The 24,008-nt window shown below is 48.3% G+C and overlaps 6 protein-coding genes across 6 annotated transcripts; 3 read left to right on the top strand and 3 right to left on the bottom strand.

Annotated features, from left to right (window-relative positions):
• Positions 1-4,903: 4,903 nt before the first annotated feature.
• KD926_008511 (uncharacterized protein) lies at positions 4,904-6,482 on the top strand (the record flags this gene model as incomplete). Its single annotated transcript, XM_053101244.1, has 2 exons — positions 4,904-5,096; positions 5,251-6,482. 2 exons carry the CDS (start codon positions 4,904-4,906, stop codon positions 6,480-6,482), a joined length of 1,425 nt encoding a protein of 474 aa, XP_052955169.1.
• A 110-nt stretch (positions 6,483-6,592) lies between these two features.
• KD926_008510 (uncharacterized protein) lies at positions 6,593-9,545 on the bottom strand (the record flags this gene model as incomplete). The annotated part of the gene is made up of 3 exons (XM_053101243.1): positions 6,593-7,467; positions 7,536-9,089; positions 9,176-9,545. The coding sequence occupies 3 exons, from the start codon at positions 9,543-9,545 to the stop codon at positions 6,593-6,595; spliced, it is 2,799 nt and encodes a 932-aa protein (XP_052955168.1).
• Positions 9,546-10,275: 730 nt separating this feature from the next.
• Positions 10,276-11,855, top strand: KD926_008509 (uncharacterized protein; the record flags this gene model as incomplete). Its single annotated transcript, XM_053101242.1, has 3 exons — positions 10,276-10,674; positions 10,731-11,534; positions 11,592-11,855. The coding sequence occupies 3 exons, from the start codon at positions 10,276-10,278 to the stop codon at positions 11,853-11,855; spliced, it is 1,467 nt and encodes a 488-aa protein (XP_052955167.1).
• Positions 11,856-14,222: 2,367 nt separating this feature from the next.
• KD926_008508 (uncharacterized protein) lies at positions 14,223-15,505 on the bottom strand (the record flags this gene model as incomplete). Its single annotated transcript, XM_053101241.1, has 3 exons — positions 14,223-14,519; positions 14,575-15,036; positions 15,089-15,505. 3 exons carry the CDS (start codon positions 15,503-15,505, stop codon positions 14,223-14,225), a joined length of 1,176 nt encoding a protein of 391 aa, XP_052955166.1.
• A 1,496-nt stretch (positions 15,506-17,001) lies between these two features.
• Positions 17,002-17,385, top strand: KD926_008507 (uncharacterized protein; the record flags this gene model as incomplete). Its single annotated transcript, XM_053101240.1, has 1 exon — positions 17,002-17,385. The coding sequence occupies one exon, from the start codon at positions 17,002-17,004 to the stop codon at positions 17,383-17,385; it is 384 nt and encodes a 127-aa protein (XP_052955165.1).
• Positions 17,386-19,397: 2,012 nt separating this feature from the next.
• KD926_008506 (aldehyde dehydrogenase family protein) lies at positions 19,398-23,814 on the bottom strand (the record flags this gene model as incomplete). The annotated part of the gene is made up of 9 exons (XM_053101238.1): positions 19,398-20,154; positions 20,243-20,622; positions 20,833-20,870; positions 20,927-21,028; positions 21,934-22,058; positions 22,262-22,305; positions 22,382-22,793; positions 22,862-23,334; positions 23,413-23,814. 9 exons carry the CDS (start codon positions 23,812-23,814, stop codon positions 19,398-19,400), a joined length of 2,733 nt encoding a protein of 910 aa, XP_052955164.1.
• Positions 23,815-24,008: the final 194 nt, after the last annotated feature.

The raw sequence follows: 24,008 nt of genomic DNA, 5'->3' as shown, positions 1-24,008 counted from the left end.
GAAGTCAAATAGTTCGAGGATAGTGGAGGATATCAGAGAAAGACTGTCACTTACCAGTTTACCGTGTATCCAATGTATGTAAACTTGAAATGCAACGACCATATTCGATCATTTAGGAATGTACCTATTATAACTATACGTCATCTGCATGACTTGACACAAGTTACAGGAAGATTTATACCATGAAGACGGGTTAACGGAGCAAATGGGCAACAGTACCCTTCCACTTGCGACCTGCATTTATCCGAATACTGGTCCGATATGTCCTCCAGATGGCCCAGGCGAGCAGGTGACAGTTCCCACAAAGAAGGAAAACCAGGTCTGGTTTCGCCTGTATCCCATGTTCCTGGAAAAGAGGCAAATGGTGTGAGTCTGCTCTTATATGGGAGGGCGTGATCACTGAAAGGCTGTGGACCGTGGAGCCACGGAGGATCCATACTAACTACGATGTCCAGATAAGAACTGCGTCCGCAAAGGGGATTCACACAACGGTAAAGGAATAGACCCGGGAAATCTACCTGGTCCAGAGGCGCAAACTTCTGTACAACCACAAGAAATGAGCGGTGATCCCAGAGCCCAGTATCAGCATCAAATTTCTACCTCTGACAACGGCCAGACACACCATGCTGAGCTCTCTGAGTTACAGATAGTGAAATTAAAAGCACCCCTTCAAAGTAGGAACTCACAAACGACACGAAACCAGAATGGCAAACACAGGGCCCACACTTTCGTCAGCTAATGTGAAATGGCTTAGCGGCTCCTGCTCTTCCTTAATACTAGACTGAGGGGTAAGATTGAGCTATGGGGCAAAAATATCCATAGAGCATCCGCTACACCGCAAGATGCCTTTCATGGTCAAATGATTCCACACATCATCAGATATTTGATGCACTCCATTATCCGTCTTTCACACCTATTCTCCCGTTAATGATATATTCTGTTGCCACACGGGCAGTGATGTATCCTGGGAAGTAATATCCGCCAATATGGAAGTTAACTACTTTGGTGTGTTTGACCGTTCTATTAGCTTGAATGAGTTCTCCGGTCATTCATGAGCAAATCTTTTTCATATTAACTTCCGATGATTATTTCTGGACTTGAGGCAAGTAACTAGCGAAGGCTTTATCCATGTCTATCTATTATCCTCATCCGTCCGCTTTTGGCTTATCTTGTCATGAAGGGTTCCAAGAAGGAGGGATGCCGGTGAAATAGCAACATCGGATATGCCAGGAGTTGGCACATTGGTAGATCTCGAGCTGAATTCAACGCGTGGTCTACGCTACATGCAAAACACTAATAAACAAAAAGAGAAGAGACAGAGAGCTGTAGGAGGGTAGCAGCACCCCGTCGGCCACAAAAACTGCCCTACCGTGCTGTAATGCAGGCTTGGCCATTGCCCCGGGGCAAGGTTTATTTAATTAGACTTGCCCAGCGTGGACTTAAAAGCAATTCCAGATAGAATAATTCCAGGCCTTCCTATAGTAACTTTTCTTGTGCTCATCTACATCTGAAGTTTGGTTACTGCTGATTTTTCGGATTAACCAAATATGTATCCCCCCTCCCCGGTTGGGCTACGTCTCTGACAAAAGAAAAATAAATTGAAAGGGTTGAGCAACATATAGTCTATCGCGTCCAGTACTCACTCCAACGTCAACTGAGACTTAGAATGATGTCACAATCTCAATGACTGCGCAAAACGCCCAACTGAGGAAAAAAGTGCAGGTGGAAAATTAGATGCCGTATCGATCATCCAGTCATCCCGAGTCACCAAATGTAGGCTCCACATTGTCAGCGGCCCTTGAGTATCGGCCTCTTGCTCAGTATCCATGTTTACTATGCTTGCTAGCCGCGTAGTTGTACAGCAAGTGGGCGACTGTACGCTGGCTCGGATCAGGTTGAACCGTTGTTGGGATCGTGACCAGGGCGGACAACTCATACATTCCTGCATTTGATGCACCGACCTGTTCTAATTGCAATACTCCAGGTTATACTAGAACTAGATGTCCTGTATCTAGAGATAATTGAATTATTTTCTAATTCGTTGAATTGGGTTGTTGGGAATAGATTCAATTTGATCAAGCGTCTCGGAATCCAGTGGGGTAGCCGGATCACCCGTGAAATACGTTAATAGTTAGTTAGTTAACCAAAGGGATGAGTAACTTATCTGCAATTCTGCATGATTTGCGGGTCACCTGACTTCCTAATCGGGATTAGTGCAGCAGCCGGAGCTAGGAGTCGTCCGTCATAACCTAATTAGGATAACGCACGCTAGTTAGGTAGTGGCAATATTCTAGACTCAGGAACTGTGCCCATTGGTGCATATGCAGTCAGCGAAAGTATTTATTCCTTCGACTACTGTGGGGACACTAGCCCCTAAGTCACTTCGCCCAGGTGAACCAAAGTACCAAACGTACTGCTCCAGTCCGAGGTGAAGGCCTCTTTTGTCCTGCGTGCATAGAGGCCCATGCATCTTGGTCATGCTCGAGCTACTTAAGGAGGTAAGATCTGCACATCATGCATGGCTCCGCTACTTTAACTATTCCATCTTGAGATAACGCACCCTAAGTTAGTGCTTATTCCCAGCTCAGCCGTCCAGGGCTCCTCAGCTAGCCATCGTTGATGTAGTCCCAGTATCGTCCCATGTAAGAAATTGTCACGTGGACGAGGTCACGCGTCCTACCTGCGCAAAGGTAGAGTTGGAGGTGGAGATGGTACCTAAATTAGTACTAAATGTAAAGGAAAGGTTACATCCCTATACCCGGATTTGGTTTATCGTATAATCATCGAATGGAAGATTGGGGAGGTATTATTCGACTAATGGGAATATTTAAAGTGATCCATGTCAACCCAGCCAAGGCGGACCAGCAAGGCGGACCAGTAAGGTGGTCTTCTGGCAAGCTTGCCACAAGCCCCCACATGCATGCTCGTATGGGTTGGTTTTAAGGAAGGCCTTTTCAATCGCGGCCATCGAGGTGCAGTGGTTACAAGCAAAATATATGGAAGAGCGACCATGTTTCTGGAGGTTTTAGCTGGAGTAAATTTCAAAGGAATGAAGGTTAAAGCTAAAGCAACCGTAGAGACGGAAGTCGAGGCTTCGTTACAGATAGAGGAATTGAGAAATTGAAAGTGTCTGGGAAGCTCGGGGACGAGACTATCTTTGAGATTGCTGTAGGGATGCTCTAGAAAGTGGAGGAAGTTTGCAGATATTCTTTCTCACTCGAGGATTTGTGGGAAGAAGGCACTGTCTCTGCCACTTTCATGCAAGGAACAACAACGAAGACGGGGCGTGAATTAACCCTGGATTGAGATGCAGCCTGTGACCTCCTGAAATCAGGGAACTTCCCGGTGCGGAGGAACGTTCGGGAGGAACGTTCTGGTTAGTTAGTATAAGATTTAGGGACCCTCCGGGAGGCATCCAGGAAGGTTCCTGGATGCTTTGCAGGTATACCTGCCTGAGGCGAAGCCTCGGGCAGTATATAGAGGCTCTAGATCCTCCCTTCTAGATAGCCTTTCTTCCCCATGGGAAAATTCTTTGACTACGAGTCATAAACAAACTTGTCTTTTACTAAGCTCCTTTGTAGACCGTCACACAGCCTCAAGCCCAAATTTAGACAAACTAGCTTTTCTATTTATATATGCCTAGCTAATCACTTTCTTTGAACTATCTCAAAAATACAAACCCCCGAACCTTCATACCAAAAAGAAGAAAATCCCGCGTGGAAATCCCATCCTCCCGGATACACCCCGTTGTGGAGACACTTTCCACATATCTTTCCCTAATATTCTGGGTTAATAGAAAACAGCATACGGCTGTCATAGGCAAAGGGGGTATCAGGTAAATTAGCCGAAAACCAAGTTGGCTGTAGCGACTAGACCAAGAAGCAGTGTAATAAAATCAAGGCAGTGTCAGACACTGTATTCTGGTTCAGTCTCTATTTATAATATAAGTTTCTAGAGTCTGAAAGATAGAGAGCGTATAGATTATAAAAATAGAATATAATAGTATCGCCCTCGTGGGCTATAACAGCCTAGAGTTGGAATAATGACTTACTATTATAAAAATGCAATTTTTTGGTTGATAAAGGCCCTCATATTTAGCCCGCGGGCAGCAACCGGCGGTGCGCAGGCCGCTTACCGAATACGTGGTAAAGAGATATTCCTAGGCGATGTTCTTATTAGTAATACAGTAATCGAATATGATTTTGGCAGACAGTATTCTAGTTGATATCGACCAAAGACTGGAGTCAAGGAAATACTCAGTCACCTTCTCAATGGCCTAATGGCATGCTGTGTCCACTCCGAATCCCAAACGCAGATAATGCAATAATGCAGTACTACTACGGCGCAGGGGTCGGTTACGGAGTGGGTACTATTCAGGCCGCTAATATTTATAATACAGTACTAACATACGGGGCTGAGACTTTGGTAATGCAGCTGAAAATAACTAGTAAGAAAGTCGCTCAAGGGACTGCCCACTCGACAAGATGCTACTTCAGCTGCGGTTTCAGCTTGTTGTGTGAGCGTGATCAGCGTAACTAACTAGCATATGTAACCCTCTCCAACACACGCAATCCTACTGCGTATGCCTGTGCAGTGACGGGCTGCCCCCCTTCACTGCATGATGCGGAAATCACTGCACAAGGGCGCATTTGGCAATCTATATTGCTAATTACCTCCCCGTGACGTGTTGAACGAATTAACTGTTAAAACCTGTAGGATCCCAGGGATCTCGACCGATTCCTTTCTCAATACCTACTCCGAACTAAAAGATTGTCTAAATTGTCCACCATGACCTATACTCCGAACACAAAAGAACTTGGTAAGAGAAGAAGAGAGGCAGATAGATAACTTGAACGATGGTTGACTAATGCTTGTAATTTACAACCTTCCTCCCCCAGAGCTTATGCAAAAGCTTCTGAACAAAACCTTTAGCTCCGAGGACGATGAGTTCCTGATGGGCCTGCTAAATGCAGTCCAGAAGGGTACTGCCACAGACTACACCAAGGCCCACGGGTTCGATTTCAAAGAGATCAATTGGCGCATTATCAAAGAAATGTCCAAGCCTGGGCCTTATTTCGATCTTCGGATGGTTGGGGGTGTGTATAGGTTCGACGATAACGACCTAGGTTTTTACGAATTGCTCGTGGATTCATCAAAGAGGACTATTTTGGGTAAACTTTGGCCCTTGTTTCTTCCCTCCACTCCCTTAGCCTTTTATAGCGAAAGATGGACTAATGAATTGCGTTGTAGTGGACGGGGACCCCACCGACTCGATCAAAGTCAAGGGAGGCTTGGTCACCTTTTCGACCAAATCCCATCATCAATTTGAACTGTCTTTTACGGGATCTCAGATGCTCGGAGAGGGAAAGTCCAACCCGTCCTTTGCTGGTCACTGCACTGCTAGCGGAGTGGATAGTAGGGTCTCGATCACTGGGCGCAAGTTCTACCTATGGGGTGACGTCCAGGATCGGGGGGATGATGAGATTGACCACAGCGCGAAGGGAAGTAAAACAGTCACCGAGCATAAGTTAACGGCAGTTGAAAATGCACGAGACGAAGCCGCCATCAACTCGCTCGCCGTGGCGATTGACTTTATGAGCACGAAGTATACCCCTCCCAAGGATATTATGTACCTGGCTGCAGTGGATAAAGGAGACCTCTATCTAGAAGGCATCCATATTACCGCGACGTTGTTGGGAATTGGAGTGGGGGGGCTTATGACGGGGATTACAGGAGCTATCGCCGGAGCTCTCGGCGCCCAGTCATCTCGAGTGATCTCGGCGGCCGTGAAAACAAGATATCAGACCAAGCAAATGCGAAAGATGAAGGATTACATTGCGATCAAACCGGTGAGCTTGCAAGGATGGCTGAATGAAAAGGTGGAGATGTTCGTCAACACGTATTCTAGAGACAACCTAGAGCGCTCGGACATGGTCGACGATGTTGTTGGAAAAATAGAGACCGAGTACAAGCTCGAGGCTAGTGGCCAGTTGAGAAAATGGGTTAGAAGGAAGTTCTCGAAGTTTCGCCATCTCTTCAAAACGGAATATAACAGCACGTTCGATACAGCTGTGGCGGATAAGTTCAAGAAGGAGGTATCAGCTCCGTATCTCAAGGGACTTATTGAGAGGCAGCGAGACGAGAGACTCGTCACCAAAGACTTGCCAACAGAGATAGCGAAGCTACAAAAAGAGCAGGAAAAAATGGAGGCACGGAAGAGAAAGGAGCTGGAAGATGCGGGCAAATTGCCCATTGGCGAGCAAAACCAAAAGAGAGAAGAAATTCGCAAGAAATACGAGGCTGATCGGGAAAAGATTGAGAGGAGACTCAAAGACAACAGCGAAAAGACAATCGAGCTGAAGCAAAAGGATCTAGGAAAAGACATGAATGGCATGGTCAAGGATTTGCAGAAGGAAGCCGAGGTGCGTCGCCAGAGGGAAGCAGAAGCCCAGAAGGAAAGACGTAGGAGGTGGAGGGTATAGGAATGCACTAAAAAGAGTTAAACTGGCATTATCTTAATGAATGTACCGGAGGTATACTCTGGTTGTCTATTCCAGATGTCACACATCTAATATATCCTAACCAATTCATTTTAAACACTCTCGAACTGGTAATCAAATTCCAGATATGGCGACTGGACGCCAGAAAGATCCATATTCTTGTTCACTGCGTTCCGGATCTCAATCTTCCACCGAGTAAAGGGCCCTGGCAGGGCAAAATCATTCTCCGTCGGCCAGGCAATGTTGCCGTCCACGACGTCATCCCCGTGGACCTTGTTGGTCTCCGTATTATATCGGAAGGTGACCTTGAGCGGATCATGTGTGAAGGAGAATCGCTTCAGGCGATTGTTCACAACGGTCTCCTTCCCAGTGTGTGTTAGCTTGACCTCGAGTCGGTGGTTGTCCGTTTTCGCCCCCGGTGCAAAAAACCGGACCTTGGTAAGTCGGACGTCCGCCTTGCCACGGAATGTGTCCGCGGTTGGAGGCACGTCGACGAGGAGCATGATGCCCTTTTTCCCACTCTCTTTGATATCATCGACATCATCCTTCTCAAGCGAAAACTTGGCCCCGAAATGAGTCTGCGGTGGCTGGCCCTTCTTCTCCTTATATACCGCATTGTAGTATTGATATAGGGCCGCTTGTGCCTTTCGGAGATGAGTGACATTGTACTGAGAAACGGGGACACCCTTGAGAGCATCTCCGATGATGTGGGCATCGCGGAGGGCAAGGAAGCTGTACGCTCGTTCTTGCTTGTAGAGCCACAGTTGCGCTGTCTGGACGGCGTCCTGGTTCGTGTTCTTCATAAAGGCAGTCATAGACGGGTGGTCAGCACCCAGATTCTCATATTCCTTGCGCACGATATCGTCCTTCTCGACTGCGAGCGATTCTAATTCACGGTGGTACTGAACCAACAACGTCAGGTCGGAATTGTATCTCACCACCGCCGAATTGCGTTGCAGAACAATCCCTGGAGTGAGGTCAGCTGGGGAACGGCAGTTGCTGTATGATTTCTTTAATTCCTCTTCGTAAACCTACCAATATACTTTTGGAATTTCTGCTTCACGCCCTTCAGGATGTCATCACCGAGCGCAACCTCAAAGGCATCCAGCAATTTCTCCAACTCAGTTTCGGCTGCAAATAGTTTTTCGGCACCGGGATCTGTTAGTTGAACTTTGCCATTCAGGACTTTGTATCCCTCGGCAAGACTTTCGAAGGACCCACTAATGCGGTGCAGTTTGGAGAGCAGGTAGGTCTTGGGGATTTGTATTCCATCGTCCTTTTCGATTTTGTTCAAGCCTTTGTCGACCAGGCTGGTGGTCTGCAAGGCGGCCATGGAGAGGATGGCGGGGCCTCCATGGACGAACAGCACTTGGCTTAGTGAAGAGACTAGGTCGTCAAAAGAAACAGTGAATTTCTCCTTGATTTTCTGAGCGACCTTTGCAGCCTCGTCCAGCACGGCCTGCCTGGCTGCTGGGAATGTCTCTGTCAGACTGTCAATTGTCGACGCACTGATGTCCAGATCAACAATAGCCTCCTTAATGAGGCGAGTCTTCAGCTCAGTTTTTGTATCACATAATTTGCCCCGGTTCTTTATTGCATTCAGCCGTGCAGAGGCATCGTTTCCATTATTGAACCAGTCCTTGTATGTGTTTTCAACGAACTCCAACTGACCCAGGAAATACTCGGCAATGTTATGATACCAAGTAAAAGAGCCCCGAGGGACCTCGTCCGCCCTTTTTCCGTAAAAGTCCACGCCAGACATAATATGCTTCAAAGTCATCTCAGCCTCGGATGTGAGAGTCGTCAGGCGTTTTATCGAAACCGGAATGGCACTCTTTTTGTCGCTAACAATGCACAGGCGGGACTCAGCTTCGCGGTACGCCTGCACCAAGGGCAACTGGGTCAATGATGATGATGATGGGCCGGGGATCATCAGAAACGGTTCCAGTCTTTTCTGCAGGCGCTGCAGGATAGTAGCGCTCCGTGCTTTGTTCTCCAATGATCCAGACCAGAACAACTGTTTGGCCTTGTCCAGTAACATACGGCACTGGATCGGATGCACGTAACACACCTTAGTATGGAGGAGAGCATCAACATCAACAGTAGATGCGATGATTGGCTTCTGGTCCTTCCCTTGGTGTCCACTCTTGCCGGGCTTCTCGGAGCCCAGGGAACCGGTGCCATACAGGCCTCCGTGGACATCGATGGCATTGCTCAGCGCGATATGCAAGTTATCAACCGCAGGCCCCAGCACTCGCCGGAGTCTTCTCACTTGAGTTCGAAACGAATACAGCTGGACTTTTCGAATCTCTTCCGCCGTCTTCATGTTACTCGGCGGTACGTACACGGGCTTCACCTCCTTCTGCTCCACGAGACGAACGAACTCCGCTATGTCGTTCGTGAAATCTGCCGGCCACTTCTTTTGAGCATCTGCAAGGTGATCCAGGATGCGATCCGCGATCAGGGCGTTGTTGGAAACCTCTCCCCCGACAACTGCCCAGACCCGACCCCCGTCGCCTCCATTACCTCCATTTTCACCTACCTTGGCATCTAATTTGTCCAAGGGCGTATAACCCCTACCGCCACGAGCTATAGCATTGATTCCTCTTTGTCAGCTGTTTACGTACTTCAAGTCCCTGTGCGGTAATATTCATCGGGCGTGTCCGTTTGCGCACCTTGGATGCTAAGTCCCCGAGCGGTAGCTAGTGATAGATCCTCGACGTACATGTCGATGACGCCACCTTTGTGACCATTGGGATTATCTTTATCTGTACCGTCTGCCCCCGAGAGGGAGATGGAAAGAGGTTTGGCGACGTTTTCAAGACCCAAGAGGTTGCGGGTGAAGATCCCGAAACGAGCTGGCGCATCATCACTCGTGTTTGTGGACGAGATGCTCTTGTCCAACTTGAAATTTTCGCAGTAGATGTCCAGAGGGGCCTTCACACCGGTCTGGGGTGACAATGGGTCCTCCGATACCGAGAGAATTAAATTGGCATCGTGAAGGGGGTACCGGATGACGTCGGGGTCAGGAAGTACGTCAGGCATTGTCGAGTTGAGTAGACTTGTTAAGTTGTTTGTAAAAGACTGGAGTTAATCGTTCGGGGGCCGATATGTGATAAGCTGTAGGTGTTATGCATTCTTTGTTATCCCCTTCGCTTCGCGCCCTCGGAGACCTTCCCTGTCACCCTCCTTTGATCCGGGTGGCCCTGGGTTTGCTAGTTGCTACAACTAGTATACCTGATGACGTGTAGGGATTCCGCCACTCCGCATGTACAAGCCAGGGGTGGTACGTGTCGGTGGGGAATCTCCTTCGACTTAACGCAGCCGGTCACTTGGTCAAGGGCAATTTCACATGTTGATGCAACCTCGGACGAAGTTCACCAGGAGTACGGAGTACGTACTACGTAGTATTCGGGTTGACCGCGGTGATCTCTTTAGTACGTTCCACCTGAACCGCTAGTATTTGATATCCCTGCTGCAACCTTTCAGTCTCCACTTCGAGGCCAAGATCGCGGCTGAACCCCACCGAGCTGAGAATGGGTATGGATTTGTATTATCCAAACTACTGCAGTCAACCAGAATGGGTAGTAGTAGGTGGGCACCAAGGACTGTGCATGGTCAACATAAGGAAAAGAAACATGCTCAAAGGTAGTTAGAGTAACACAAATAGGTCCCAGCAACCCAAGAGACCAAGAGACAGTCAAGGTATTCTTTTCTTTTCTTTTCTTTCTTTTTTTGGCAGTATCAGATACCCTTTTCTCAACTTTCATCCAGAATGACTAAGTCTCTTCCGGTCAAAGACCTCCACCAAGAGCTCAAGAATAAGACCACCACGGACGGATGGGACATCTTAGTCTCGTATTCGGAGAAGCAACTGAATCAATTTTTGAAGAAAAGCTGGGGTGCCTCGAACCGTTTCACTAATGTTCCCCTCAAGCAGCCCCTGGGACATGGCAAACATGCCTACACTCAGCTGTACAATATCAAATTCCATGCCCCTGATCTCAACTTTGATACCGCTGCTGGATTTGTTTACTTGACTATGCCAATCAGTGGCACGAGCCGTGCCTCAGACGACAAACCCGAGGATGCCATCAAAATCCCAGAGGGCCACTATAGTTTTAAAGTCCGGTGCCAGATCAAGGGAATGAAAGGGGACGGTTCGAATTCCCAGGTATGCGAGCAGCTTTGATCCTTCCCGGTCTTCCTTTATGGCGCTAACTGAGCCAGACGAGTGGCAGTATCTTCCATTTCGATGACAACGCGAAGAGCTCATACTATATCACTTTTAATTTTGACACTCAGAATTCAAATTGGCAATGCCTGGCGAAAGATAAATCCGACGAGGCCATGACCAATGAGTTGTATCAACTTGTCACCGAGGCCCAAAAATGGTTTGCAGCGCACGACAAGCTCCAATGGATTGATTATAGCATAGCAGAGGTGTCCAATAGCTCTCAAAGCTCCAACAGCTCTGGTAGCAATCTCCTCACACCGTCGTCATTTGTTTTTTCATGTCAGCCCGGTGTTTTGAATGTCTTCATCCACACCATGGGAGGCACTAAAGGGCTAGGAAACAATCCTCCACAGTTCGGTTTCGAACATGTGCAGCATGTCACCCCAGTGCCCAGGGAGTACCATGCCACTATAATCATCTCACGGCAGCTGTTCCTCCAAGCATACCTGTTGGAGAACATCAAGAAACTATGCCCGAGCCTCTCCAAGACCAAGCCTGTCCAAAGCATGACGGTCAACAACGGATTGAAGCTGGAATTGCGTTACGACAAGAACAAAGTGATCAAATGCAAGGATTTTCGCAGTCATGCGTTCGACCAAATATTTGAGAAATTGAACGTGGACATGGACAAACACCCGTTGGTGCTCACTGTCGAAGATGATGCAGATGACCTGACACCTAAAGCATCGTGGAAGTGGGATTTATCTGGACAAGTCACATATACGTATTACCCCCACGTAGGTCGGGCCCCTATACCTATGGAGTATCACGTCAACGTAAATGCTACAATCAAAAATGTAAGATTCCCCCATTACTGCGGCTCATGAACTTCTCTATAACTGACATTTCTTTAGCATAAAACGGACTTTGCCCAAATAAGCGGGAACACAATAAACACCAGTGTCAGATTTGGCACAGACAATCAACCGACAGTTAGCAGCGACCATGAAAACATCACTGGCCTCATCAACTTCCAGTTGGACACCTTTGATCTGCACATGCCACAACTGAACTTCTTCCGGACGCAGAACATCTTTGCCCCAGGAAAGCAGATGATCAACGTCAAGAAGTTGATGCTTCCATATGATTTGGTGATGGTGGGAGACATTGCAGTGTAGTAGTATTATTATTATTACTTCTATTAGCATTGAAAGTGATTTGAGTGTGTTTCTATTTAACGTAGGAAGGTTTCTTCCGTCAGTAAGATCCTGATCACATTACAGGACAGACTACGGACGTATCGGAACTGCCTGTCACCCAGCGAATCCACCATCCAGGAAGACAAAGGGCTGAAAGCTTTTTTTTTTTCGGGTTGTGCGATATGACCTTAATGTGATGCTCAGGAATCCGGCCACGTTAGACTCCTCCCTACTAAAATGTTTCGAATTAATATATGGTAATAAGAGTTATTAATAAGTTACTGTACTAGATGGTATTAGTGTAAATAGACCTAGTAATATTGTACAGAACACTCCATAGTATTTTTCTTATTCAGTAATGGAAGTGGCTGGCTGAGATGGCCTCCGTCTCGCTCCGCGATATGCATGCAATCACACAGCACAGCCTTGTCGCCATTTCCCCGCTCGCTCCTGACTAGGATGCACTAGATATGAGTCCTTTCTACACAAAAGGTTAACTCTCAGCTCTTCCGAAGATACTCCCTTTCAATATCCCGCGAAATTCAAACCTTAATCTTACTGGATTCTTGAGTGGAAAAGGCATGTGCTCTCTTCGGTTAAATGCCTGGGTAAATCCATTGCCGAGCAGCTTGTTAGTCAGATGATCTTCTATTCTCCAATTTCCGTTATGTGTTGAAGCGTAAGCCCTAGCTATCGCTATATTGCGATGTGGTGCCCTGAGGTACATGAATATACTGGACTTTCCCGGGTTCTCGTGATTCAATCCACCTAATGTCTACAGTACATAGTCGGCACTAGGTTGTTTACAAAACTACAGAATTAGGTATTGGTTCCTATTGACTAGCCAACCATATTTCCTACGGCTGCCGAGAGCCCTATGACGTACAATTAGACCTCGCCAAAACGCGGGTTGGGTTTCGACCTTTGACCCAAAACCCGCCAAGAAAAGTAGATAACGGTAAACTATACACATATAACACACCTGCACATATTAATATTCCAATATTTCATACACATTACCATAAAATACGGAGCTTTGGGTTCTTGGCGGGTTTGCAGGTAACCCATGGGTACCCGAAAAAGCAATATGGCGAGGTCTACTGCGAGCAGATCCTAGGCCGCATGGACTCTTGGTCCCGCGAGAGAGAACCAGGAAGGTGTTCGATCCACAGCAGACTTAAGTCGGGGTGGTTGAAGACCGGTCTGGATTTACGGTCGGGGCATGCAAGCCAGAAGGGACAGCGAGACAACGAGCCCCCGGTGTAGATCCAATGATCACAATCGTCCAGCAGAGATCGGCAGCCCAAAGACAGGAGACCTAGATCTTCATCTTACATTTGTTAATGCGAAGATCTGCGGGCTTGCTCGCCTGGGTAGAAGGGAAGAACCTGTAGAAAAGACAAAAGAAGCAATGATACTTAATGGGTTCATTTTCTGGTGATATTCGCGACATTTCTCGTTCCTTGACCTATGATTTCAATGGAAATCAGCCGGTCGCCAATTTAGGCAGTCAGGTGGTGAATTGTCCGTCTAACGGCAAGAACCTCACGCTCGTTAAAACACAGTCTACCCAAGCTTCCCATTCCAGCTTGTTTAGTCAGTTTTACCGTACCCTGTTTGGCCTTTCCAACCACGAACCCAGGCCATGGGATCATTTTACCGCCTGTCCCGTTGGCCAATTGTGCAATTGCTAGAACTGGAGTCCTTGGCCTGACATGCGGTCATAAGAATTTGTGATTAGGTGGTCGGGAAAGGAAAGGAAAGTTGTTTAATGTCGGGTTAAATTGGGGGTTAAGGGTCAGGATTAGTGAATTCAGCCAAATTGGTGTTGCGGGCAAAACTCATATGTATACGAGAGCGTCGCAGCAAGAAGAATGGAGCATAGGCGGAACGAGATGTATGGGTTGAAACAGCGGGATTATATGGTTCTGGCCGCCTTTTTCTTTTTCTTTTTCTTTTTTGCTTTTCTTTTCTTGCACGCAAAAAGGCAGGCGTTGATAAGAACGTTACTGTAAGGAAGCCAGGCCTGCAAGGCAGGTTTCGGGAAAGCTATGCATGAGACATGCAATTAGACCTCGCAAAATCGCGCGTTGGATTTCGACTCCTAGCACAAAACTCGCCAAGAATAGTACATAATAGTAAAATATACACATACAGCACGCCTACACCGAAGATATTCCCTTCCTGGTATTGGACTCGTCACACACAAAAGCAGGAATACTGGCTCCGGGCTGATATACGGACCACATCTTGCATTTGCGGTAGATATCCGAATGGGTAGTTGGTATCACGCGAGGTATTCTGGTATGAGCTCCCAAAAGGCCGTGTACAGGTTCATACACGGCGTCACTCAAGACAGTGGTGGGGTATACGTTCTTTCGTCTCCTTGAGGAAGTGATGGTAATGGAGAAAGCCGAATATATCCTGGAGAGCCTTCTGGTTGCCTCGTGTGTAATCGATAATCAACGGATAGAGGAAAGGGAGAGATGGCTTCTCATGGACAGTGGTCCTATAGCGCCTATAATTTCCTTCACTATTGACAAAGTCAAAGAGGTGGTTGATAGGTTCTGGCCGCTGACCAGCCAGTGACAATCCACTTAAGACGGCGGTAAGGGCGAAGAAATTGCGCAGATTGTAAAGGTCCTATTACAAGTTATTAATAAGAAGTGCTGTGTTACGGGGACCGGTTCTCAGTCACCAGTACTAAAGACTGCAGTGCACCACCCAGCTCCGGAACCACGGCTGCCTCTTCTGTCTCGCGGCACAGGCGGTCCCATCTGATACCAAGCCGAGGCAGAGCACCGGTCTTTGCCTGCACGCTGTGGAGGCTCAATTGATGGAATTCACGCAGGGCAACTGCACTAAGTTGTAGAGCCACTGTGTCGGGTGAGCTTTCGCTGATCTGAATTAGAAACTCGGTGTTGATAGGGAACTCGTCGCCCTGGGCCAAGGTTGGACTAGCTAGATAGCGGCGATAACGGACCTCAAGAGCTGTCAGCCGTCGAATGATGTGCTTGTCCGGGTTGGAAAGGATCGCCTTGAGAGGAAGAAGAATGCAATCGACATTCAGGGTGAGAGGTTCAAAAGGTTCAAGTGTCATACGACAGCGAACAGCATAAGATATCGCCATAGATAAAAACAGATCATTACGCCGGATCAGCTGAAAAACAGGTGAGATGCGGTTACCTCGCTAGAGTTTGGTGGGGACTGACCGTGACAACGGCTGTATATTTCTCGATCTCCTCCGGGTACTGGCCGAGAAAGTGGAGCAGAGAATAGCTCAATCGATTATAATATGTGTTGAAGGCTACAATTGCAGCCGGCGATCTTCCCATTGCCTGCTGCACCCAGGTGTCGAGGTACAGATGTTTGAATACATACCAGTTATCTTGAAGAAGTTGAAAGGCTACTGCGCCCGCGTCTTCGTTCCTCGAGAAAACTTGCCATGGCAGTGTCTCATGGAACGTATAGCGAGACTCGGGCGATAACACAGGGCATAGTTCATGGCTTGTCTCAAGGTTGTTTTGTTGGTCGGCAGCTGGGGGTCGAACTTCTGGTGAGACTTCATCCGACGGGAAGACAAGGTCGGTGGACTTGCCGATTGGGGTCAAAAGGGCGCCATAGGACATGGCAAGCAATACCTACGTTTGGCTCGTAGATATCGCTAGTTTTCGTTGGATGTAACGCGTCACCTTGCGTAATCGGCGAGCAGTGGCATCGGAACTTTATAGAACAGAAAAATAGTATGATGTGGCCATCTTGGCTGCTCTGAATTTATTATTTCAGCTGACCAACGCTGCAGTCTGGAATTTGCCCAGTAATTCATTATATGAGGGGATCTTGGACGCTTCGAAGTCTGAATCTTGTCCACCGGTGTCAATGCGTGAGAGCAGTCAATACGTCGATAGCGGTTGTTCAGGAAAGCTTATTTGTCGGGTTAATGAACAGGATTAAAAAAGAGGTAGAATCTTAGATGTAATGGCCAGTGGTCGAGAAGCTGTTCTGCAACAGCAATCACTTACGCACCAGCAGTCACCGGAATCATGAACACACGGTTGGAGTCGCCGTCGTCGATAACACGGCCAGTGAGCTACACTCGTTTTACTTCGGCTCGCTTTTCTTATAAGCCAGGAGCATTTATCGCGCCGGCAAGAAAAGATTAACCAAACACTATTTCCAGCAGTTGAAGGAAGGAAGTGAGATAATCGCATGGATAGCAAATCATTTCAGATACCCATAGATCACGCCCGACCACCATTCAACCCACCACAACCGTGGTGATTGCCCAGGCAAGATGGAGTGGGACTAGGGAAGGGGGATCGTCAGCAATGCCGTCGTTTGCCCGGGTATCTTAAACCGCAGCCGTCTTCTGATCTGCAGACACGGTTGTTTCTGGAATACCCCGCTGGTATGTAGCTGTAGGTTAGGGACGCGGCTCGCCGGCGAGCCGCCAGTCAGTCAAGCATCTAGAACGGGATGCGACCGTTCTTGGTCCTTTTTGAAGAAGTTATACCTGATCGGACGATGTCCCTGAAGTGGGTCGCCAGAGTAAAATGATGCCCTGGCAAATCGCGTCCATTCATGTTGCGTTATGTGCAAAAATGCCATAGTAGTGTAGACTAATAATGCCATAGGCACAGCCTTGTACAGATGGTCCGTAATTGATTGGAAAATTTCATGTCTTACCGTCCAGCCGGTCTTGTCAACTGTCAACCGCCGCCTTCCTGTTTCATAGCAGCCGACCGGATAACTCCTGGAAAAGCTGCTGAGTGTTGTGATTCAGAGGATTAGGGCCCTGCGGAGCGAGGGCCTGAAGGATGCTGAACTGCGTTGGATCCCCGCTCACATCGGGGTAGAAGGAAACGAATAGGAGGACAAGAAAGCCAAGGAGGCTGCAATAAGAGGAGTTGAACTAAGCTCAGTAAGGCCGCGGGATCAACCGATTATACGGCTCGCAGCTGCAGCTAAAAGAGATATCCGCCAACGCTTGCGTACGGAATGGACAAAGCAGTGGGAAAGGCAGAAAGTAGGCAGGCCGACGAGGCGGCTACTGTCTAAACCAGACAAGAAAGATCTACGGCTCTACGAGCATCTCAGTAAGCCGCACACCTTGATTATTATTCACATGCGCACTATGAGGATAGGATTAAGGCACTTCCTTTACAAGATCAAACAGGTTGACTCCGACCGGTGCGCCTGTAACCTAGGGTCCCAGACCCCTAGGCACGTCCTTCTGGAGTGCTCGCTGCATACGGCCGGCCGGAGGATAATGATGGATTACCTCAATCAGATAGAGGGACTGCGTGGGCGAATACAGGATTACGACGCAGTTATAGCATACCCGCAGGCGATCCGTTATATCGCCGAATTTATGCAACAAACAGGCCTCCTTCAACAATTCCGATTCACTCGACTGGACGAAGAGGATGATGAGGAGGCTCCAGAGCCCACCAACCTGCTAGAAGGACTCGAACTAGGCGAGGAAGACGATGGTTATATGGAACTTTAGGGGGCGGCCTAGGTCAGGCCGCTACCAGTGACGCATACCACTCACGAACCACCTATATAGAACGAGGCGGAAGGAAAGACAGCGTCAGGACGCGCAGTAGGCTGCAACAGGCGAGTGGCAGCCAGTTTAATTGCGTTACTTCTTGATTTATCTGCTGCGTTTGTGAGCTTACATGGCGTAAGGGCTCGAGATTCTGCTTCATTCGGCGAAGCGCCTGCATAGCCTGTTGTTTCAATAGATAGGCTTCATCAGGTTAATAGAATTTTGATTGATGATTGATTGATTGATTGATTGACCAGAGAGCCAACAGAGCATGGCCTCCAGTCAGTCGCACTCATACGACTTGGGGTAAGATGCCACAGCGCCTGGGCCGATCCAACAGAGACTTCTTCGTTCGACGGTAGAATCTAGAACCCGAGAGACAATAAACGCCCAGATGGAAAAGACTGGCAGACAAGCCCGCACGGGTGGATAAGTATGTGAACTAATGCCGACCCCGATAAAGCAGATTCTAAGCATACTATTATATCAACGTGGGGTGCCGGATATGCAGGACGTAAACTGCCGCTGTGGGCGGTTACCCAGACCGTGCGGCACGTCCTTCTCGCATACCCACTCTTCAAAAACCTACGCAAGCAGGATCTGGAGAGACCAGAAGGAAGGTTAGAAGTAAACGCGAAAACGATACTGAACACGCCCAGGTTGGCGGCTCAGGCGGCCAAATTCATTCTACGAACGGGGCTCCTTGGGCAGTTTAGAGCTGTACATTAGGAGGAAATGGATGAGGAAGAGCACTGAGGTCAGCGCGTATATAGATGCCGAAGAGGGGTGAATGCCCAAGTGGAGCCAAGCCCTCGATTCTGCATTAACACACTGCTTATTAGCGGTTTGGGGGGGAGGCCGCATAGCCATCGACTATGATATGCTGGGATCTAGGATGGCGAATAAGTTGACTCAAGGCCAAGTACTGGTTGGAGGCAATGGACGCAAACGCACTCTGGACGTGAGTCCACAGCTCCAAGCCTAGGAAGGCCTTCAAATTGGCGCCCAAATCGACACAAAGAACTCACGAGGGCAGATAGCTTTATCCGTTGCATTGTAAATTGGGAATCCGAATTTGCTACCGTGCTGTTCAACAGAGGCGCGCATCCCTTGATTGCCATTAAATTGCGTAATAATGACAGCGACTTGAAGTAACTGATCCCAATATTTTCAAGGAATGAATACGACGTGCGCCATCTCGACTTTCCCCAGGTTCCATGGAAATAATAGCTACGAAGAATCATTAGTAAAATGATATCTGTCGCTTTATGCCAAGGATTGAAGGGACACAGTGTTGTCCAAGAGTAATATCGCAGTTCCAAGCCGCGTCCTGTGGCAGGGATCCGATAACGCTGGCATAAAATGAAGACATGTTGTATGTGCGATGGTCACACTTCTTCTTGATTAGGGAGTTATGAGAACGAAATTGGCATGCTTTGTACGCAGTCCCATCTGATGAAAAGTGAAAGGCGCGGCAAAACAAGAAAGTAATTGAGTAATATTTGAATTACAGTCCGAATGCTGCTTTGTTTGTCGGAAATATAGTGCCCTAACGTAGAAATGGTTTCTAATTTGTGGATAACTAGGAATATCTTTGAGAAGGAAAAGTGGCCGAAGCGATGTAACTAGTAGACGGCAAGAACGAGGGAGACTGGAGACTTCGGAATTCGATATCCTCTCATTCAAAAATGTTTTAACTATTTCATAACATTGATGGTCATTAGCCAAGATCCATTTTATGAGTCCTTTTCGACTGATAGGATATCAAAAATGTTTTCTCATCCGTTACCAATTAAAATGAGTACTCCCTTTGAATACTGGCCAGCAATGTATGACACGCAGTCTCTATCTAGGCTGAACACAACTTAACTTGAGATTAGTAGAATATATCTCGTTTTTATAGTTTACTTTGCGGTAGACTCACGGATGTCATGTATTGGCATGTTGAATTTATATATGGCCTAATATGGCTATACAGTAACTACCACTATTTCCGTAGTTGTTGACCTAGTGGGTTGCGCCGTGGTCTTTGAGAAGTATACAGATTTGTATTTGATTGCGTCGAAAAACTGGCCAGAGTGGACTCCTGGATTGAGGGCAAAATGTGACGGTAGGTAACATCGACAGGTTTCAGCGGAATTGTATGCGAGGAACCAGGTAGGGCTGGTAGTATGTACCTCATAGAGTACAGTGTCCTGGCCTTCATTTTTGATCTGCCGGATTCGAAGATACGGATCTTCAAATGTAGTATTGAAAAGAAAAAGGGATCCATCTGTTGACTTAAAGAGGACATGATCGCCGACAGAAGCATTCAGAGATTTGCGGTCGAATGTGACAATATCACCCGAAGTGAGTTTTACAGTATGCGTGGACGCCGCAGACGACATCTGAGGCGAGTTCGGGCAGGTTAGAGGTGTTTTCCCTGCTGCTGTGGATGGGATTGATGGGGTAGGTTCTGTTCCTTCGTTGGCTGATGGGTCATGCGTACTGCGTGGAATTGAGCCGGGGGACGAGGACGAGGTACTAATTGAGGCAAATGATGGGGTCCCAGCAGTCTGTATCGGATCTAATACCGTGGTCTGACCTGCTATGCCTGTCAGGCTCGAACGATGGCTCATCAAAAACCCATCTGCTGTTGATGCCTGGAGAGTCGGGCAAATAAAATGTGTAAAGATTACAGCCAGATGCACTCGATAGACGAGTGCGCAGACACTGGCAACGACACCCCTGTCGAAGTTTGCAATGTCAACATTCTGATTTCTCTTTTTTTTTTTCTGGGAGGAATGCCTCCCAAAAGATAGAAGCAAAGACCTACATCAGAGCTGTAGAGAAAATCACAAATAACTGTAGCCGCCGGCTGTTCGGCATTTGCAGTTGCGCCAGCAGCGGAAGTGACAAGATAAAGATGTATATGTCCAACACCACGGAGCATACCCCCTGGAGAACGCCCCAATAGGTCAAGCGATGGGGCCTGCCGTTGAAGAGTAACTCTTCCCATGTTTCGCCGATGTGTGGTGCATTGAAATAGCTCATCAGTGGAATGCCTGCCCAGTACAGGAAGGTGAACACCATCCCGACCCAGATGGCGATTCGTATGGCCTGATGGATGGTGAAGATCTCTAGATATAGGAGAAAGATGGAGCACTTGGCGAAGAATATTGTGGGGGCTAATACAGTCCCTGAGGCGTATAGAATCTGGTTTATTCTATTAGTGAGCTTCGAGGTGTTTCCACTAGGTACAGTGTTGAGAGGGAGGGAAAGACCGTACCTTCGTATAGCTGCCATTATACTAACAGGCGGGAATATCCCACTGATGCCGGGAAAACTTCAACACTGTAGCGAGTGGTTAACACATTTCTGGAAGTATCTTCATCGTGTATTCTCACTTGCTAAAATCAAACCGACATATGCTGCTGATAACGCCAAAGCTATGATCGCGAAGTCTAACCGACCGGTTAGCTTAGCACTGATGCAGCCAAGCTCGTCGCGTACAACGCACAATCAGCCAAACCCAGCTTGCGAAATCTCGTAGACACTCTGGCTCCCGTGAGAGCTACAGCCCAGACCAGAGTCACCGTCGTCACCGCGATCGTAGTCGCAGCTAGTGAGGGTGGATTAACTAGGTTAGACGCTTGGTGGCGTCCCCGCGGGGTAGGCACACAGATCTACTCCTGCGTCGCTGGAGGCCATGATATCGACAATTAATCTTTCGGTATGCGCATTGCCATAATTGTAGCGCGAGGTGGGAGTTAAAAGCGTTTAAAAGAGAAGATTGATAAACCTGACACCCACCCATCTGGCTGGCTGATATCCCGCTGCGAGGCTTCTTCGCCCCCACCGGCTGCTCAAAAAATTGCTTGTTTTTTTTTTTTTTTTTTTTTTCACAAGGTGCATATTAAACAGATTTTTTCGATTTTAACCACCTGTAAGGGGGTTTAATCAAGAGGGAGCTCTGCGGGGTATGTCTGACCGAACATAGCCTTGATGCAGCTAGCACCATCAGCCGAGTCAGCTCATTTCGGCGAGACGGGATAATCAGGCTTCGATGTCAGAATGTAGAGGAATGAATGGCCTCAGTATTACAAGTGGACGCAACCTGCAAGTAGATATTGGCCGGACAAATTCTCTGTTAGAACCGACTCCGGGGCCCGGATTGCACCGATACCACTCAATCATTAGGGCTAGTAGTATATACGCGAGCAATCCTACCGATCGGTCAGATATTTCAAACTGATTGAGATTATTTCGCATTATTTCTGAAACGGGTTGGCGCGAGCAGCTGAGCTTACTGAGATAAGGCTGAGTGAAATAACTTATGCATGTTTCACAGTGTCAGATTTTAGACCCCGTGGCCATTCGAAATTCATGCAGCGCAAGGAGCGGAGGTACCTATCAGGCCATACTTGCTGATACCGAAATAGGGCAGTTGAGATGAAGACCAATTTGCAAAGGGGCCGATTCTGGGACACTTGGAGAGTGCTTTTCTGAGATCTTGCGAGAGCTCACGTGGATCCTGATACCGGGTGGGATCGCGCATCATGGCTCGCTGGGGAATACAGACCACCGGTTGAATAAAGTATTTAGGGTCGGTAGATAGGGCAGTGACGTCGTAAACATACTCATTCAGATATCTGCAAGCACTGAGCAAACAAAATGCACATCCAACAGCCTGACACGAAGCGAAAAAAAAGCTGTACAACAATCTCATAAATCACCAGATATCAAAAGAAGTAAACCCATAATCACATCTATTTAATAACTAAATCAGGCCTGCTGTTCCTTAATATGGAAGCTCTTCAACTTGTAAAAAGCATCAAAACCATGCGGTCCCAACGTGCATCCCAGTCCCGAATTCTTCCACCCGATCCACGCCAGATCCTACAAACCAGCCAAGTTAGCAATCATTCCACACTGCAAATCCAATCTTCTGGGGAAGGGAGAGGTTAAATCATACCGGACTCGGATAGTCACAGCGATTCACAAACACGGTGCCCGCCTCCAACTTCTCCATCAACGCCTCCCCAGCGCCAACATCCTTCGTCCAGATACTCGCCGTCAGGCCGAAATCGGTATCATTCATCAGCGCCACCGCCTCGTCGTCCGATGCAACTTTCATGATGGGCATCACGGGCCCGAAGGTCTCCTCGCGCATGGTGCGCATGTCATGCGAGACGTTGATCAGGACTTTAGGCGCAACGTAGTTGCCGTCTGGCGGGGGAGCCGAGAACGTTGCGTTCTCGGGGGTGGCGTCGACGGCGCCCTTGGAGAGTGCGTCGGCGATGTGTGAATTGATGTTTTTGACGGCTTGTTGGGAGATTACGGGGCCGGTGGTGGTGGTTTTATCGAAGGGGTCGCCGAGTTTGTATCTTTTCATTTCGTGAGCTCTCTGAGAAGAATGTGGGGGCTTGAGGCTAAAGGGATAGATAGAACATACGTCGCTAATTCCTTTTGCACCTCCTTCACAAACGCATCGTGGACATCTGCGTGGACGTACACCCGTTCAACGGCGCAGCAGCTCTGTCCGGAACTGAACACCGCGCCGTCGACTAGCTGTGCTGCGACGTATAGGAGGTCTGCGTCCGGACGCACGTAGGCTGGATCATTGCCGCCGAGTTCTAGGTTCACAGGGACGACGCGACGGGCTGTGGCTTCGCGGATACGCAGTCCGCCTTCGGTGGAGCCGGTAAATGAGATGAGGTTGATTTGGGGGAGGGTGACGATCTGGTCGAGCACGTCGAGCGAGCCGCAGTGGACGAGCTGGAAGAGGTTGGGCGGGAGACCGGCTTGCGTGAAGAAGGAGAGGAAGCGTTCACCGACAAGAGGTGTCTGAGGGGAGGGCCTGAGGAGGACGGCGTTTCCAGATAGGAGGGCGGGGAGGATGGTGCTGATTGTGATGAGGTAGGGGTACTATATTAGGACGACTATTGTGAGTAAACGGTTCATTATTTTCCAATTTAGACGAAGCTCAGAAGAAGAGGGGCATACATTCCACGCTGTCGCAATAAACGCGACTCCGACAGGCTCCTTCTTCAGAAATCGCCTGAACCCATCCTGCGGCTGACCGGGGAGATCCTTCAGACTATCGTCGGCGATTCCAAGGAGATAGTCGGCGCGTAGGCGCAAGGTGTCGATCTCCTTGGTTGTGTAGGCAATGGGGCGACCCATTTGAGTCGTCAGCTCTTCTGCGAGAAATTGCTTATTGGCGTCAATGAGTTCCAGCGCCTTGAGAATGATGGCCTTGCGCTCCGATAGAGGAACCTGTTTCCATGATTTTTGGGCATCTTGGGCGGAGATGGCGAGCTGGCGGGCCTCGTCGAAGGAGGTGCCCGGGTGCTCGTAGAGGAGCTTGTTGGTGGATGGAGAAAGGGTGCGGATTGTGTTAGACATGGTTGTGCTGTGGTGAGAGTATGGACAGTTGCAGAAGTGACTCTCAGTCCGATAAGTAGTTATAGGTTACGATCCTCCATGCGGGCGTGACCTAGTTGATTAGGAGACCGCGCTCGAAGATTGGAGTGGGTCGGTGGATTGTGGTGAGTTGACTCCGCGAATAACCATCTCATCCGCGGTGAGGAGCAGCTTGG

The sequence above is a fragment of the Aspergillus affinis genome, assembly GCF_023601865.1.
Source record: "Aspergillus affinis strain CMG 70 chromosome Unknown NODE_56_length_205077_cov_90_699902, whole genome shotgun sequence".
NCBI classification, from domain to species: domain Eukaryota; kingdom Fungi; phylum Ascomycota; class Eurotiomycetes; order Eurotiales; family Aspergillaceae; genus Aspergillus; species Aspergillus affinis.
Note: the sequence above shows the minus strand (reverse complement) of the source record. Positions and strands in the feature narration are given on the sequence as shown.